Source organism: Lissotriton vulgaris, chromosome 5, assembly GCF_964263255.1.
Source record: "Lissotriton vulgaris chromosome 5, aLisVul1.2, whole genome shotgun sequence".
Lineage (NCBI taxonomy): Eukaryota > Metazoa > Chordata > Amphibia > Caudata > Salamandridae > Lissotriton > Lissotriton vulgaris.
Window position 1 is genome coordinate 316,205,280 of NC_141693.1, and position 17,833 is coordinate 316,223,112.

The window sequence follows — 17,833 nt, forward strand, 5'->3', positions numbered from 1 at the left end:
CCTCAGAATGTGATTTATGGAAAGGATTAAGACACTGTCTCAATCATGCTATAACGTGGATAGCCAATATGATGCCAGGGAATTTTACCATTATGCCAAGAATGAAGAAAATATGTATGGATGGTATACACTCTGCCGTGTAGGCTACCAGTATGTCTAGGATGTCCTAATGATGCCCGTAATGTGACCAAAATGCCCAAGACACAAGGTATTACAAGATTAACTACTAGCACGTGTAGGATCTGCATTGTTATGCAAGGGATGGCCACTATAATGCGATGTGTGCATAGGTGGGTTATGATATACAAAGGGTCTCTATAACACTACACGTCTTCGCATTGGAGAGAGTAGACATCGTCATGCAACGAAAATTTGCAATATGTTGGGCCACCAGTTTTGCCAGGTGTGACACCATAATGCCAAGGAGCATTCCAGTATGCCAAGATCCTCATTGTGCAAGTGATGCCTCTTTCATAGACTAACAAAACCAAAGGAAGGCTCTCTCACTAACACCTCCCACCACTCTCTTAAAAAATAGTACCCTATGCTGGCGGTTTTGCAGTGTTTAAACCAAACATGAAAACCCTACTGCTCTTTATCACTGCGAGTGCTGAGCTCTTCAGCAACTATACCATATGGTATGATGCTAGGTCTACTTATGGCTCCGGAGACAGCAAATTTTAGCCTCAGGAAAATTACTTGCTTTGCATTGGGTAAATGCCTTTGTCTCTTCCTTACACAAACAAAAATATTCACACTCACACCCCTTACCACCACCATCCACAACCGCACTCGTCTGGCGTCTTTCAAAGGCAATTCAAGGATTTTGTTTAAATCGGTGCTCGCTACCTTGCTGCACTCCCAGTGTCAGACTCTGTAATATTACAGCTTCAAAGCAGTCTGCTAACCCACCTCCAAATCTGGTGGGGTGCTGTCCCACACGCCCCCATGAAATTCCACTCTATGTCTGCAGGCTAACACTCATTCCTCTAATTTTGGATTTTGCATGTAATTTAAATAACTTAATGTGATTCTTTTCAGGGATGTGTTTTGGAATTTGCGGCTTTTTTGGGACTTTTAGACTGTGATATGTAGTGAATATGTAGAAGAGACAAAACATTGGCACACTATGGTGACTTGTGGCATGCAGTGCTTAGACAAAGCCTTGATCGCGGTAGCATAACAAGGGAAAATGAGAAATAAATTGGGTCAAATTAATTAGATGAAAGGATACCCTCTTACTTCAGCATAAATTAAGGTTTGTGTGGGAGTGACATAGAGATAGAGAAAGTCATATGTCTTACAACTTCTGTCAAATATTAATGTTTCCTCATGTACATCACATAACCTCACAAATTTAGGAGTGTAGACTAATGATTTCCCCAGTATCGTGTATGCACACGCAGAGATACTGTGCACTTCTTCTAAATTATACAAGTATATGCAATAATAAGAAACAATAAGATGGTTCTGAACTTGTATTCATTATCCCTATACATCCTAGCCCTCCTCTGGCGTTGCACTGAATCAGGGGTCTCCAACCTTTTCTGTAAGAAGAGCTACTTTTGTTTAATGAACTCATTGTGAGCTACTAATATTAGTGTTGTAATAGCGACCACAACAGACAGGATTACCTTAGTGGCAACAATATCCAGGTTTACCAACAGTGATCACCGAAGTGCATCAGGAGGGTTGTCAGCAGAAATGTGAAAAAAGGCCTTGCCAATTTTAAATGCCTCTACATAAGTAATACATAACAGGCATAGCTGCAATGCCCTGGACATCATGGTCATACTGTCAGTAATAAGTCTTCCAATTGCCACATGATTTATCATTCAAATACCAGCTTTAAATATATTTAGGAAATGTGTCTATTTTTCTCCAGACATCGGCTAATTAGTTCTAAAAGACATACCTTTTTGTCTGAAATACACACTTTTTAAATTTGGTTTACATGTATTAATTAAATCAAGCAAAAGCATCAAATTTAATAGCTTGGACTCCACACAGGAAATCTGCTTACCCGTAGTCGGAGTGCTACTGGTAACTCACAAGCCACTCGTTAGAGAAGCCTGCGCTTAATAAATTGGCAAAAATTACTTCTGTTTTGATTTGGATTTGGTGAAAGACCATTAAAAGTCTTTATATAAAGCTAATGTATCCTTAAACTTTTTCTTACTTACTTTTTCTTCACTTGAACCATAAAACAGCAAACAAACCATCCAATCAACACAATAATGTTGTCCCCGTTCAAGATACGAGCCCTTCTGGTATCGAAATGGGCCCCAAAACTGCAATTTATATCAACTCCCCAAACACATCTGAGCCCCCTTAATCCACAACTCCTACTAGTGGTGATCAGTTGTTTACACCAATTTTGGTTTTAACAGTAAGTGACGCAAGCTCATAAAGTCTGACCTTGGTAGGAGTGGATTGTATTGGTACTGCATTGTGTTGGTACCCTTCTCAGTAGTATAACCTGCATGATCGTTTATGCATCCTATGTATTTCATGCTATAGTTGTTAAAATATTTATGGTATCTGCGTTTACCCCTATATCACTACTCCAAACAACAATATTGTCACACAAATAGAAGGATTGTGTGAGAGAATTCCTTCAGAAATATACCACCCACCATTTTATAAGTGGTTCTTTATTTTCTTCACTTAAATTTAGCTAGGTACGCTTGCTCCTTTATCTAATTTTGGGATATTTGTTAAACACATTTTTGGAAAAAATAAGCAGGAAAATAAAATCATGTTGTGAGGATTTACCTACCAATCCTCTCCTGCCAGTTCACTACCTGGCCGTCCTGCCGCTGTAGTTCCTCGCCGTTGCAGGACATGGAAAAGAAAGAAAGCAAGATTAAAAAGACTGACACCAAAATAAAAGGGTCCTCTCTCTTCAAACAGGTTCCCAGGGGTAACAAATGGGAGGAAGGCGGCCAGAAGAAAACAGAAACTGGAATCCCTGTTGAGTGTACAGAGCGCCCAATACAAATGAGGCCCGCATCGCAAGCAGCCAATCCAGAAAGATGCGCCGGATGGGGTCGAGAGGACGAGGATGCCGAGTCAGGTTCTGAGGAATGGCATACAGCCCCGGAGGGCGCTGTCAAGTCTCCGCAACTCTGCAGAGTTGACACGTAGCGGTAAGTGCCAGAGCCATAATCTTTTAGAGCTGGGAGGGGGTGTGGGTCAGAAATGGGGCACAATCGGTGTTGGTGAAGGGCGCATGTACTGTTTACATTTTCTTAAACGAAAACTCGAGTTCAGAATAAACAGAACTGCATGCATATAGATATTTACAAACATATACCCACAAAAGACTACAAGTCCCATAAGACTTTTGGGCAGACAAAAAAAAAGAGATTTACTACTGAAAACTGCCCGGAGCAGAACTTCCCTGAATAGTCCCAAGACAAGGGGCATATAATGTTTCCTTTTCTTTCCTCATTTTTCTTTTCCCGTTCTTTTTAGGTCTCGGTAATATCCGGTCTGCCAAAGGCAGACCGGAAGTCCGAGAATTATTGTCAATAAGCGGGCTGCTTTATCCCTCCCTCTTTTTGGCTCTCCCTCCATTGGCTGGCTTCCTAAACGGAGGCCTGCCATTTGAGGAGAGAGCCGTCCCTCTGAATAGGCTCCGTCTTTTTCGGATTTGGGGGCGTCATTTTTGCTGTTCTTTAGCTCGTGACGTAGTCCGTCACTCAGGACAGCAAAACCATGCCCCGAAATCCGAAAAATATCGGAAGCTCGAGTCCGCCATTTTTCCAGCAGTCTAGCCTGCACCAACCCGTCCCCTGTGAGGTCGCCTCTTCAGTCACCTTGCAGCCTCCCTCTCAGCCCCTGCAGACTCCCACCTCCCTTTCGCTCTCACCCGTCCTCCCAGTCCGTAGCTCCCTGCTCCGGCAGGCTCCCTCTCGGCGCTTCTCGTCCTGCGCGCTCCTCTGCCCTGTAACCTCCCACCTCCCTGCACTCTCACTCCCAGCTCGCCGTCCTCCCAGTCCGTAGCTCCCTGCTCCGGCAGGCTCCCTCTCGGCGCTTCTCGTCCTGCATGTGTGCATGTGTGCATGTATTATTACTGTGCAAAGGTCCCCTCGCGTGTTATCATGACAGTCCAGTACAAACAGCTTCAGACAGCCCTGCTCCCGGCTCGCAGATCGCCCGATTCGATCACTTTGCCAAAGGGAGCAACGGATACCGTATGAGCCCTGGATCCCACCGCAAGAAGCTGGGTCTGAATAAGCAATATTGTAGATCGTTTCTGCGGCTCCAGCTATCACTAGTGAATCAGGCCCCTTAGCGGCACTAAACAACATAGCCTATTGCACACAGATGCGCCTAGAAGGCTCTCGGTGACCTGGGGCTTGCTCCATGGCTGAGGGCCATATAATGGACACTGTGCCCCTGCGCAAACATTGGTGCCGCACCTCCATCTGCACCAGGGCCGCCGCGCCTCTGGCGCTGTTGCAGCTCGTCATCACTTCACGAAAGCTCATATGTGCTGGTGCACAGCGGAGCTGTCAGCCTGTTTTTTTTATAGCTGCACCAAAGACCACTCTTTTCTTCCAAACACCTCTTTATCACATTTTATTTGGGTAATGCAACAAAGAAAAGAGCATTTTCTGCTCATCACTTACAATCTTGCACAATATAAAAAAACATACATAACTGCATACCGGTTATTATTTCTCTGTTAGTTCGGGGCATTTTACCTCGTGTAATTACTGTGGGGTCTATCCAGGGGGGCCGTGTATCCTCTCCCGGCCCCCCCGCTGTCCGTGTCTCCTCTCCCGCTGTCCGTGTCTCCTCTCCCGCCCCCCCTCCCGCTGTCCGTGTCTCCTCTCCCGCCCCCCCTCCCGCTGTCCGTGTTTCTCTCTCTCGCTGTCCGTGTCTCCTCTCCCGCCCCCCCTCCCGCTGTCCGTGTCTCCTCTCCCGCCCCCCTCCCGCTGTCCGTGTCTCCTCTCTCGCTGTCCGTGTCTCCTCTCCCGCCCCCCCTCCCGCTGTCCATGTCTCCTCTCCCGCTGTCCGTGTCTCCTCTCCGCTAAATATAAATATCGGTTCCCAAAGATTTTCTCAGAAACCTGCAACCGCTGCTGATAAATGTGGGTTTTGAAGAATACCAAGGTTGTGTGTTGGCTTGATGCCACCTCACGTTTATGTTCGCCTTATATACTATCAGTCTCTTTATATCACTCTCGGATGTTGTTTTTCATTACAGCGTTCTCCCTTTGTCTTTGTTATTTGTCTTTCATCGTTTCATCTAGCTGTGTTCACCCCCTCTTGTACTGGGCCAATGTTGATAAGGAAAAGGAAGTGCTGGTTCTGACAATTTGTGCCAATGGGCCTCACCTGCAAGCATCGCTCCAATTAAGCACTGTCTCAGTCTGAAACACTTGGGGAAACTGATGGAACGATTCACACGTCTTATTCTAATAAAACCCACAATGTATTTTGTCTCCTCACCCTTGGAACTACTTTGAGCCCTGATAAATGTAATTATGGGAACAAGAAAAGAAACGGGGTTATTTCAGGGCACTAATAATTGACACTAAAGTGTGCAGAGGGCAGAAAGGAGAGGTAAGAGAAAGGAAAGAGGGGAGAAGGAAACACAAACACTCCATGTAACTAGCCGGTGTAATCGAGTAATATGCCAACAAGCCTAGGGTAAAAGTCTGTACCTGCTGTCTTTATATCAGAGGATGGGAGGTAATTTGGAAATTCGGAAGGAGGTTAATAGTGCAAGACATGACAGAGGAGTGGCACTGCATGAATGGAATAGAGACCTATGTGAGGAAAAGGGGGCCGTAATGGTAATACACAGAAAAGGTGCAGGGAGCACACATGGGGTGAAATAATAATCATATCTAATGAAGCAGAGAACCAACAAACTGTAGTTGCCAGGCAAAGGTTGTGGCTGCAACTGGTGATTAAATCTTCCCCTGAGCCAAAAGCCCTGGTAGTTCGCCAGTCTGTTCTCACTCTCCTTATCATGCCCCAAAAATGTTGTGTGCAGTCCACTGTGCCCTGCCCTCCTTTGCCTCTATAGCTGCCTAAGGCCGGCCTACAATAAGCCTATGCTTACCGTGGAATTCAGACATGTGACAAGGCCTTCCAGATACGAGCAGTAACCTCTGCGGAAAGTGTGCTCGGGGATTCTTGACAAGTCAGACTGAGCTAAGTAGAAGAGAAGATAATATTGTCCCCCTGCCGTACATTGGGTCGATGTTCACATTGATACATTAGATGCAGAACCTCTCCCACTTAGGGGAACAAGACGATCTGATACAATGGCTCTTAGCTGCCTTCAGTAGGTTAGGTAATAAAGGCATATCTCCATATTTTTAAGGAATGTAGGAGCCAAGATGCTTCAACAGCTGGAAGATATAGTGGTGTAGCCTGCCCTGTGACAGGCGATTCAGTCTACACAGCAAGCTCCAATGTTGTTGCCCTGAAGGATGAAAAGAGATTTGGGAACCAGCAATGGCCCTCAGAGGTAATCAGAAGTATTCCCACGTTGGGTTGTTTGCACTTCGTAACCAACTTTGTTATCAGGGTGACCAGAAAATATCTATACAGAAATGTCCTGATAACAGGACATTCCCTCCAGATCTGGGTTCATAATATTAGAATATATAATTAGAAATGCTGTGATTTCCCAGGTAGCAAAACATATGTTGCCAGATTTGTTAATCTGTGCACATAATTTTAGTTGATTTTAATTTAGCAATACAAAGATTGACAAAACATTCAGTGGAAACAAATCAAACTTTGTCAACAGATGAAAATTCGGGGGTGCAGCACAGCGCTCCTTGAATTGCAGCATTTCATAGACTTTGAAACAACTGAGTAGTAATAACAGTAAACTAGCTCCCACCTTGAACCATATCTTAAATAGCACCAAGGGACACTGCCCATACTCCCTAGAACAGTTTCCTATACCCTTTCGTTGTCCTTCCTTTCACTTATCCATCCACACATCGGTTCTCACTTTCACCCTTTATTCATCCACATTTGCATGCTTCCTTCATTGTCCATCCACTCGTCGGTATATGCATGCATCCATTTATCTTTTTAGCCATTGATCCAGTCACTAGCCCATCACCTATCCTTCCACCAATCCTCAATTCACTCTGCTACTCATTGCTCCATCCATTACTCCAATTGGTTCATTCTAAAGTCCATCCATCCTTCCACCCTTCACCATTTCTTCCTTCTTTGTTTCGAAGTTTCCTTCCTTCTTTCACTCTTCCTTTCCCCTTCTATTCTTGTCTTTCTTTCTGCCCATCTCACTTTTTCCTCCTGTGTAGATAGCTTTTTGTGTGGGTGGCTCTGTGTGTATAAATTCAATAGGTCTTGCATATGCGAGCGATTAAGCTATTGGCATTGTAAATGACAATGCTATTTATTTATGATAAAAAAAAGTCATAAGCAATGCCAATAGCTCTACCTTTAATAATGCCGAGACCATTGCATTGTAAATGCTTGTTCCTTCTTGATACAATTCATTTCTTAGGTAAGGAAAGTAAATTAGAGACACAGCTACTTTTGCACATAGTGAATGACAGAGCTAACCCCAATAACCTTTGGTTGTCTTCACTGAAACCTCCCTCTTTTTCTATCCAACCACCAGAGGTGTTGGTGACGGAAACTTCTAGGCATTATTATTGAACCCATTTCTTTTTTCCGCTGAGAATCAGGCGGAGAGCCAGCCACACCGAAGCCCTAGAAGAAAAAAAGGAGAGGACTGAAATCACAATTTGAAGAGATCTTTGTTTTCAAGTGAATATATATCAATATCTAAATACTTTGAATAAAAAAGACGCCATTGAGAAACCATTTTAGTCTCCTCGCCTTTACCTCTGGCTCAGCCTCCTAAAAGTTCCCGAGTTGTGTTAAATGCCTGTGCTTGTTTATTGTTTTTATAGAATTCTTTCAGTTATATTTTCCTCACTAATTTGAAAGCGTTTTTATTTTTCAACATCAGACTTTCACCTAGTACAAGAGTACGCTTTGAAAGATACTCCTCTGTAGGGCCTCCCGATTGTTTCTGCGGCTGTGTACACGCTGAGTAGGGCTTTGACTGCACGTGTGCCAGTCGCTGACCACTTTGTATCGATTCTGAGCAGGAGTGGTGCGCATGAGCAGTTTGCTGTATCGTTGAAAACTCTCAGGGGGAGCAGTCTTGTTTTCCTCATGCGTGAAAGAAGCGCTGGAAGCCAAGTTCAATCCAATGCCAAATGTCGATTATGAAAGGTATGTCTTCAACAATGCACGATAACAAACTGGTGAAACAATAGATACGTTTGTTGAGAGACGTGATGCTCTTATCAAGCATTTAAAGGTCTCTGACTTCACCGATGAGGATGCCATGTGCCTTAGAATCAAGAGAGGCCTTTCAGACTCTTAAAATGCACCTGTTAAGAGAGACGCTAATCTAGAGAAAATGCTGAGTAGAACAAAAAGCTGCTGACATGGAAGCAGGGACAGCGCAGACTGAAAAAGTATTGACCATAAAAAGCAAGCACAAAACAACTGCACATAATTTGGTGTCGGCAAAGAAAATAAAACTATGCTTCTGATGTGGCTTTTCCCCATGAAGGCAAATGTCCAGCCCTAGGACAACTCTGAGAGGGTTGTGGGAAAGAGAACCACTTTATAACCGTGTTGTATTAACCCCTTCCATGCTCATGACGAGCTCAGCTCGTCATGAGGCACACTGGAGCTGTGCTTATGACAAGGTGAGCTCGTCATGAAATAATGCCTTTCAAGCTTTTCCAGCACAGGACGGGAAAAGCCATAGCAGCCAAGGTGTTAAGGAAAAATCAAGTCTGTCATGACAGATAGAAAAGTTAGGCACAAGAATGGAGATGCTCTCTCACCATGCCCACAAAACCAAAAAGCAACTTCACCTACGACAAGTAGAGGCCAAGCAAAATCAATAGTTGCCAAGTTTGTCGTAGAAAGGTTCTTATACATTGCTACTGAGCACCAGCGAAGAAAATGTGCGTGCTAATGATTACCAAAATATGGCGCGCACATGTGGGGTTAGCTGCCTGTGAAGTAGACCAAATTTAAAACAGAAATCACCAAGCAAAGCGCCAAACTTCTTTTGTATGCTGTCCCTGAATTACAGTGAAGGTGAACAGTTACCCAGTATCCTTCATCATCAATAGTGGAACGTCAATATCATGCCAGTGGAAAGGTTAAACAGTCTCTCGCCTATACCATGCCTCAATTCCTCGGACACGGTATACACCTGGGCAGCTTCTAAACCTCTACAAAGCCAAGGGTTGTTCACAGTGAAAATGCAACACAAAATGATGCCTGTAGGAGCCACCATTCATATTCTACAAGGAACCTCATCTAGTGCATGTTTGCTACATTTTGCCACAGTGGCTGTTATGGGGTTAATATCCCTCTACTACAACCTCTGAGCTCAATCTGAGATTGTTGTTTTGTTCAGATACAAGAGACTGAATTTTTGAGTGCCATCAGCTGCTGAAATATTGTTGGATGTTATATGCAGAGTAATCCAATCTTTTTACATGCTTGCAACTACAGTGATGAAGTACTGGTTTTTGGGATAACCCAGAAAGAATTTCCCAAGATCAAACATAGGTTTTTTTGGGCTCTTTTTCTCTGATATGGAATGACTCCAGATCCCGACAAGGTGCAAGCACTGTTATCCACCTGCTCCCCACAAGATCTTACCATGCTGCGATCCTTTCAAGGCATGGCCAGTTGTTGCTCAAGATACATTTGCAATTTCACCACTGTGAGTTCCCCATTGAGAGACTTGACAAAACAAATTGTTCCTTTTCTGTAGTCTCCTGAATGCGATCAGAGATTCAAAGAACTAAAACATGCGATTGAGAATGCAACTGAAATTGCCTACTATAACCGCAAGATGGATACTGAGGTTTTTCGTGGATGTGAGCCAGGTTGGGCTTGGGGCAATACTTGGTCAATACAACTGCCATCAGAATGCTCAGAGACACATTGTGGCTTATGCCATTCAAAGCCTATCTGAAACAGAATGTGTTTACTCTCAGCCTGAGAAGGAGAGTCTGGCTGGGGTGTTGGTTTGCTCACTATATGTTTTGAAACTTGAAGGCTAAGATGCCTCTTCACTTCGAAAAGTGAGGGTTGAGTCTGCAAAAGTATGACTATGAGATTGTATACAAACCTGGAAAGGATCAGAATCCAGCAGATTACTTTATATGAGCTTCACTACATCGTCCCAGTTCAACATGCAGGACGACTGAAGAATATCTGTCTGTAGACCAAATCATTGCTGCCAACAACACTGACAAAGACATGACTATCGTCAAAGAACTCATTGAAACACCATCATGTAGACAACACTCACGGCCTTTGGCTGATGATATTGGTTTCCAAAAGTTCAAAAACTTATAGGATAAGTTAGCAGTCACACAAGAAGGCATAATATTGAGAGGCTTGCAAATTGTCATACCTGAGAGCCTATGTCAACTGGTCATAGAATGGACCCACAAAGGACATGGTGCCATTGTAGCGACCAAGGGCCAGATGTAGGAGCCCTAATACCGGTCGGAAACTGCCGATTTCAGCTGTTTCCGACCGGTATTAGGGTTTTCAGATGTAGGGGGCTGAAAAATACAGAATCAGTATATTTACCTATTCCGTAAAATTACAGATTCGGTAAATTACCGAATCGGTAAATATACCGATTCTGTAATTACAAATGTAGGTGGCACAGTTTACAGTGCCAGAGGCCTTTAAGAGTCGCTATTTTACCACACAATCCTATTGTGTGGTAAAATACCGAATTCAGGTGTGCATGCACATCTGTGCATGCACACCTGTGCAATGTGACACACAGACATGCCATTAGGGCATGTATGTGTGCCACATTGCACACAAGCCTGTACTTGGGGTGCTAGAGGGTGTCAAAGTGACACCCCCTGCACTCTTGCAGGATTCGGTATTTACCGATTCTGTAAATACAGAATCGGTATTTCCCATTTATTCCTATGGGCTTCAAAGCCCATAGGAATCAATGGGAAATTCCGATTCTGTATTTACAGAATCGGTAAATACCGAATTTTACAGATTTGATAATTCAGATTTTAAAATGACCTAAATCTGCCCCCTTCCCATTTACAGACTCTTAGATACCGAATCGGTAAAATTCGGTATTTAAGAGTCTGTAAATGGGAATTACCTACATCTAGCCCCAAAGGAGTATTGAGAGACAGTGTGGTTCTCTCGACTAGATGAGCGAGTAGAAAGGGAATTGAAAGCATTGCAACATCTACAATTGATTGTCCCCCATGGTGACGCAGCACCAAGTGACGAGGTCTGACCTGCCTGCCCGGGCCTGGGAAATAGTCGCCGTTTACTTTTTCGGACCTTAAGGAGATGGACATCTTCTCATGGTAATCATCAGTGAATATTCACATTTTTCTTTGGTGGAAACACTGTCCTGACGGCTCATGGTATAGTCATAGAAAGGCTTGATGACATCTTTGCAACATGGAGTATCCCCGAAATACTCAAATCTGATAATGGCCCGCCGTTCAACAGCAGGGAATTCAAAGAGTTCAACACCAAACATCCAAAGAGTACACTACTCTGGCCCAAGCCAATGTTGTAGTTGAAAGATTTATGGGCACCCTCAAGAGGGTAGTTTAATGAGCGCCCATCAAAGAAATCGACCTGAATAAAGTTATGTTCCTGTCCTCCAAGCCTAACGTCAACTCCTCACTCCAAACCGGGTGAGAGCCCAGCTGCCTTGTTGTTTACGAGAGCCATCCAAACAAAATTACCTTAGTGGACACCAGAACAATCAGTGAATGCTGAAGCCAGAGACTATACATCCACGACAATATCCAAGTGCCGGAAGAGAGCAAAATATCAGCCAAGAGATTGTCTCCTTCAATTAAATACAAAAGAGACTATTCCTGATCTAGTAACATATGTCACCACATACTGCCCAGCGACTTATGATGTACAAAAACTAGTCAACAAGAATTGGCGCATTCTTGCTATGGGCAAATACAACTGGCCAAAACCTAGATTTGCCAACAGACGGACAAAGAACCTCAAAGACTTACTAGTGCATACAAGGCCAGTGAGGAAGAAGAAACCTACACAAATAAGACACATGAACATGACACCTGTCAGAGGCCATTTTCCGTGCGGAACTTGCTTAGTATGCAAACTGACAACAATGTCCAAATCACTACAACTAACAGAGTCTCTAAATTGGACACAACGGCAACATACAAATTGTAACTCTACTCGCGTAGTGTATATGATTTGTTGCCCATGCGAAAAAAGTATATCGGCATGACCTGTAGGAAAAATTTAAACCAGGATCGGAGAACATAAAAGCAATATCAGACTAAAGAAAAATACCACGAAATTATGTTCCCAAATTTGGTGGACAGTTTTAGAAATGCTCACAGACAAGACAATTAATGCTGAGAGGATACTGTTCGAAAGAGAACAGAGATGGGTGAACCGTTTACAGACGCATGTGACAGGTTTAAACAACAATATACCATGGCATAAATTTGCATAAAAATCTGAGAGTCTCAATGCAATTGACCCATTTCCATGTAGCCAGAATCACCTCAACACCCAGTATAAACGAAGCAATGCACTAAACAAGAAGCATTTAGAATAGGCTTTATCTATAAAGAGGTACTTACATCAATGAATAACCATGAAAATAAAACGTAACCATACATAAGGACATTAACACCAGTGTTTACTGCACATTATCTTTACGGTAACATGTACCTATTACGAATTCAATTGGGGTTATTAATAGTTATCTTTATGCAAACCCTTCAACACCAAAGACGTTATACTAATTACGAACAGGGATTCCTAATATAACCTTATACTATTGCGAAGCACAACCCGCCCAGCTAAACATCAATAAAGTTTTTTGGATTCAAAAGTCAGACAGAGTCCTCTCTCTACCCATACATTTTAAATAGGAAGAGAAAACGGTTCTCCGGCGTCCAGGGGCAGAGTCAGCACCAGATGCGGAGACCGTTCCTCATGCTGGTGAGAATGGCGTTTTCCACAAATACTCTTAGCGGTTGCTTTTAGCGGTAAGATTTGTGCCCTCATAACAGTGGCCTGTTCATTTCCATCAGCTCGGACCCGTGAGTCCTTTTGCCCCAGATGAAGCTGGAAGTTTCCTAAAATAAGGTAAAGAATGTCTATATGCCTACTTTTGAGCGCAATTCACCGCGCTACCCATTAAACCGACATTAACAATGGGCCGTTTTTAAGAGGAGGAGTTACCCTCAATCAGTGAGCGTAAATTAATATGCCTTTTAGTTCACATCTGTTCGTTACATACGGAGACTTACCATGACTATGCAAATGAACGAGCGCGAACCGCCGCGCTTCGAATTAAGTACATGCTTTCTACCCGCAACCACGGACCACTGTTTAATCATCAGCAACAGAGAGCCGTTATAGAAAGTATTCCTTAAAAAAGTTAGCGTCAAAATTACAATGCTCTTGAGTTAACACATGCTCCCCATATATGAAGAGAAACCATTTCAACCCCGGCCCCCCCTTTAACAACGGGACGGGAGGTAATGTTTTAAACACACGTCACATCCACCTTACATGTGGCCATACAATATACAGGTCGTAGTTTTGCCACTATATTTGTGATAACTTGTTTGACCTTTTACTATAAGTGATAGAACCTACCTCACCCAGATCCTCATAGTGACTCTGTGCACATATTTACATCTAATTTAGAACAAATTAGAAACTCTGTGTTAAAATTAACACTATTGAATACTTCACAAGTTGTGTAAGTAAATGACATTTTTTTGTGTTTTGTTTGTCCTGACGAATGCTCCGTTGACCCGGCTGGGCACAAAAGGAGCAGAAACATGTCGACGTTGCCAACTATGTAGTATAACGAGATCATGTAACACGATCCTTGGTTATACCCACCATTTTTTAATAACAAAATCTCACCCTTTTTATATTAAAGTTTTTTTGCGGTGGGTTTTTTGTCTTTTAATGATCCCCTTCACTTACTCCTTTTTGGGGGGTGTCCCTCCTTTTTCTCTGGACACTACTACCTTAACTGGAGGTTGCGTCAGGATGAGGCTGGCATACAGCACATTTGGACACCCAATGACAATGCCATAACGCGTATGTGGGGCGGAGAACCGATAAACACTGCACGCAAAACATAGCGTTTATGAGGGTTATTCAATCTAACCTACGGTCACGTAGTTACAAGTGTCCATTCTCACATTTGATTGCTTGATATATTTAGTTTGTGGAATAGAATGGACTTTAATTCCTCCTCCCTACCAGTTGATTACGAAGGATATGTAGCATATTCACGCTATATGCATCATGACAATTGTGGTTCTGGGCAGACTTTGAACAGGAACTACTTGATATGTGAAGGAGGTAATAATGTGTGATTATGGGAAGTATGACATAATGTGCAGTGTGTGAATGAATGTTGGAGAGTAAAGATATGATCACCCGCAGCTCCCATGTGCGTCGTAATCTATTTGCATTCTGCAGGGCTGGTGAATACGGTACAGCGAGTTATGACTGCTGTAATTTAATTGGTACCCACAGCGGCAGTACCAATGGATGTGAATTCATGATGATAGCGTGTATTTGTGCTTCTCTGGCTAGCTAAAGCCCTGTACAGCATTCACTGGCCATCTGTTGTCAGCTGCTTGGTATGAGGTCTTCATTTGCAGTAAAGCTGTAAACTGGGTGTGTCACAAACAGTATTCCTTGATGATGTGTTTAATTCTCTCAGAACCTCCAGTTGTCGGTCTGGTGTTATAACTGCCATTAATGGCATGCTTTGCATAGTTGGTGGCTTCAGCAGTTTATAATAACAGGGCAACCTGATACACATACAGGCATATGAATACGAACATTAACGTCTAAAAAACGAAATCCCTGATGGACATTTTTAGTTATCGTTTGTATTGCGTTAGCATAAGGATTAATGAAGAGTGTACCGGAGCTCTTTCAACAGACATAGTTCGATTTTTTTACTCATAGTAGAGGTATAAAATAATTAAAATGAATGCAAAATATGTACTTCAATAATTATTTTTATTAAAAAATGTGCACAAAATGGCTCTCCGATTAAGGCCAAAAATGGCACGCGCGGCAGAGTTTTGGACAATTTGCATGCGGGTTAGGAGAAAATCCGGAAGGCCGAGATACAACACATTGGCATAGTCCAGGCTTGAGCCTATTAATGCCTGCACAGTGATTTTTCTGTGCTCCAGCGAGAGTAGGGGCAGAAATTTCCTGGTCATTTTGAGGAGGCCAAAACATTTGCCCACTAATCCTAACACCTGAGGTTTCAGAGAGAGGCAATAAACAAGTGCTCTTCGTGTTTTAACAACTTTTAAAGAAATGTATTTATTTATGTGCACACACATGCATTTTAGTTGTATGTGTACATGGGAGACGTCCTGAAAACACGCACGCCATGACGAATGGCATCAAAGAAAATGAGAGCGATGCTGACGTTTACCAATGGTAAGAGATGGGCGCCCTGTAAGTCCACAGATAGAACACAGCATGTCTCTTCGAGACAGAGACCTAAAAACAATATATCTCCACAGGCGAAACTAACTGGCTTTGCCAGTGCTTGTTGTGTTTAGAAATGGGGAGATTAAGTGAATTATCCGTAATAACAAAATGTAGAACTGAGGCTGAGACTAGTGAGATGATATGGCATCCTTTCAAGAGAAGATGTGGGGTAAGAGCCAGAGCTGCCAACTATGGAGCTGGTAAACCGGGTACGAGTTTCGTCATCAGCTTAGTATCCTTGAATTTGGGCAAATCACTTAATCTTGCCATACCTACAAAAATAAATGTGTTCTTATTTATAGTAACTGGTGCTAATGTAAAGTGCTCCAGTACCTTCGCGTGGTATTGGAACTATATAAACTGCAGCAAAAAAGTAACTGACGCTAATGTAAAGCACTCCATTTATCTTTCCGTGGTGTTGCCGCTATATAAAACTGCACAAACAAAACTGATGCTAATGTAAATGGAGGCAGTGATGTAACATAAGCTCCTGCAGTGCAAGGGGCCTGAGCTCCAGGGAGCCCCCTCTGCTTAAGTGCCTGGCGGTAGGCTAGGTAGGGAACCCCCTCCGTGTACTTTGCAGGGGGGCTCCTTAAGTTTTTTGTGCCACTCTGGCGTGCACCTGTGCAGCGGAGTTCAGTGGGGGCAAGGAGCAACGGGCTTGAGGTAGACGGGCAACCAACAGCAAACTGGCAGCCATGGGAAGATTAAGTGATATACCCGTAATTACAAAATGTGGAACTGAGGCCGAGGCTGGAGAGACAAAAATGTGAGTCCTCTTGGGAGACCATATGGCGTAAGGGCCACAGCTGCTGACTATGGAGCTGGGAAACTGGGTTTGAGTTTCGGCATGGGCTTAACATCCTTGATTCTGGGCTAATCACTTGAACTTCATGTGCCTACCAAAATCAATGTGTCCTTGTGTAAAGGAACTGGAGCTAACATAAGGCGTTCCAGTACCTTCGGTGGTGTTGCCACTATATAAAACAGCACAAAAACTCAGAAAGAATCAGTGTTAAGCTCGTTTACAATAGTGAACATGATGAAATACATTGTATCAGCAACCACATTAAAAGGACTAATTTTGCCATGGGCCCTGTGCAACAATCTTTGTTGGTGCCTCCACTGCAGCCCCCCCCCCCCCCAAGCATTTTTTGTGTTGTTTTTATGGTTTCTCAAACACATATTACATATGTGTTACATACAGGGTACATTTTAGAGTATATATAATGTATTCTCAAATATTATTTCAATTAAATCAGGACTAGATGAGAAACCGATATTAGAACACCATCAGTCCAATATAACTTTTATTTTATAGCCTAAAACAACATACATATCTTGTTTATGTAATTATTAGTATTTTCTAACTTTGACATTCACTTGTAAATATGCCCCTTACTTTGGTGTATGCTCAAATCCTGCATTGCCGATCCCTCGTGAGTTTCACTACTCCTGCTGAAACAAGGTCGATGGAGGTACCAATGGTTGGGGCAGACTGGCCTCAAGGGTCCTCTGACCTCAGTGACAGAGTCACTGTTGCTCTAGGGTGTGCTGCTTCGTAGGACTGCCCCCAAGACTGGAGGTGAACTTCAGTATGGATTGTGGTGGACAGGAATTCAAGGTGCTAAGACACCAGAGCTTCTAAGGTCTAGCAGGGCCTTCTAAGGTCTAGCATGGGAATATACTCCCTCAGGAGGGTGGACGGGTGGACTGTTCATGAAGGCTGCACCTAGTTCCCCAGTTTCAAATTTGGCAGCTCTGGCCATAGTACCGCATCCTCTCTCCCACTGAACACCATACTGTCCCACTGAGAGAAACTTGCACTGCCTTCAGCTACAACCCAGTTGTGCTCCGCCATAAACACCTGGATGTGACTCAATTCAAATTTTGCCCTAGACAAGGGTAATATGCTGCCTAAGAAAAAACAAGCATTTACAATGTAGTAGGTCTTGCAATTGCAAGATTTTTAGTTATTGGCTCAATATGTTCTCCATCCACCCTAGTAACGAATGTCTCCAAAGTCTTGACCTCCCTAGAAGCAAACCTCAATCACCTAGTGTCTCAGGGATGGACACAGTTAAAAGTTGTATGTTGTCCCTTTCCCCCTTTGTTCTACCTTGAGGGACTGCTCTGGCAGAAATCACACTCCTGGTCTGATTAATTAAAAAGTCTAAAAATCTTTTTTCATTTTTAGATTCCTTCCCTAGGAACGTTTAAGGGACAG

General features: G+C 43.2%; 1 protein-coding gene across 2 annotated transcripts in view; it reads left to right on the plus strand.

Annotated features, from left to right (window-relative positions):
• TNFRSF14 (TNF receptor superfamily member 14) overlaps positions 1–17,833 on the plus strand; it is a 466,810-nt gene that overhangs the window by 418,491 nt on the left and 30,486 nt on the right. For both annotated transcript variants that reach the window (XM_086921550.1, XM_086921551.1), the window contains one exon: positions 2,914–3,149. In XM_086921550.1, coding sequence (XP_086777676.1) covers positions 2,914–3,147 — 234 coding nt within the window. In that variant the 3' untranslated portion in view covers positions 3,148–3,149. The remainder of the gene's footprint in view (positions 1–2,913; positions 3,150–17,833) is intronic.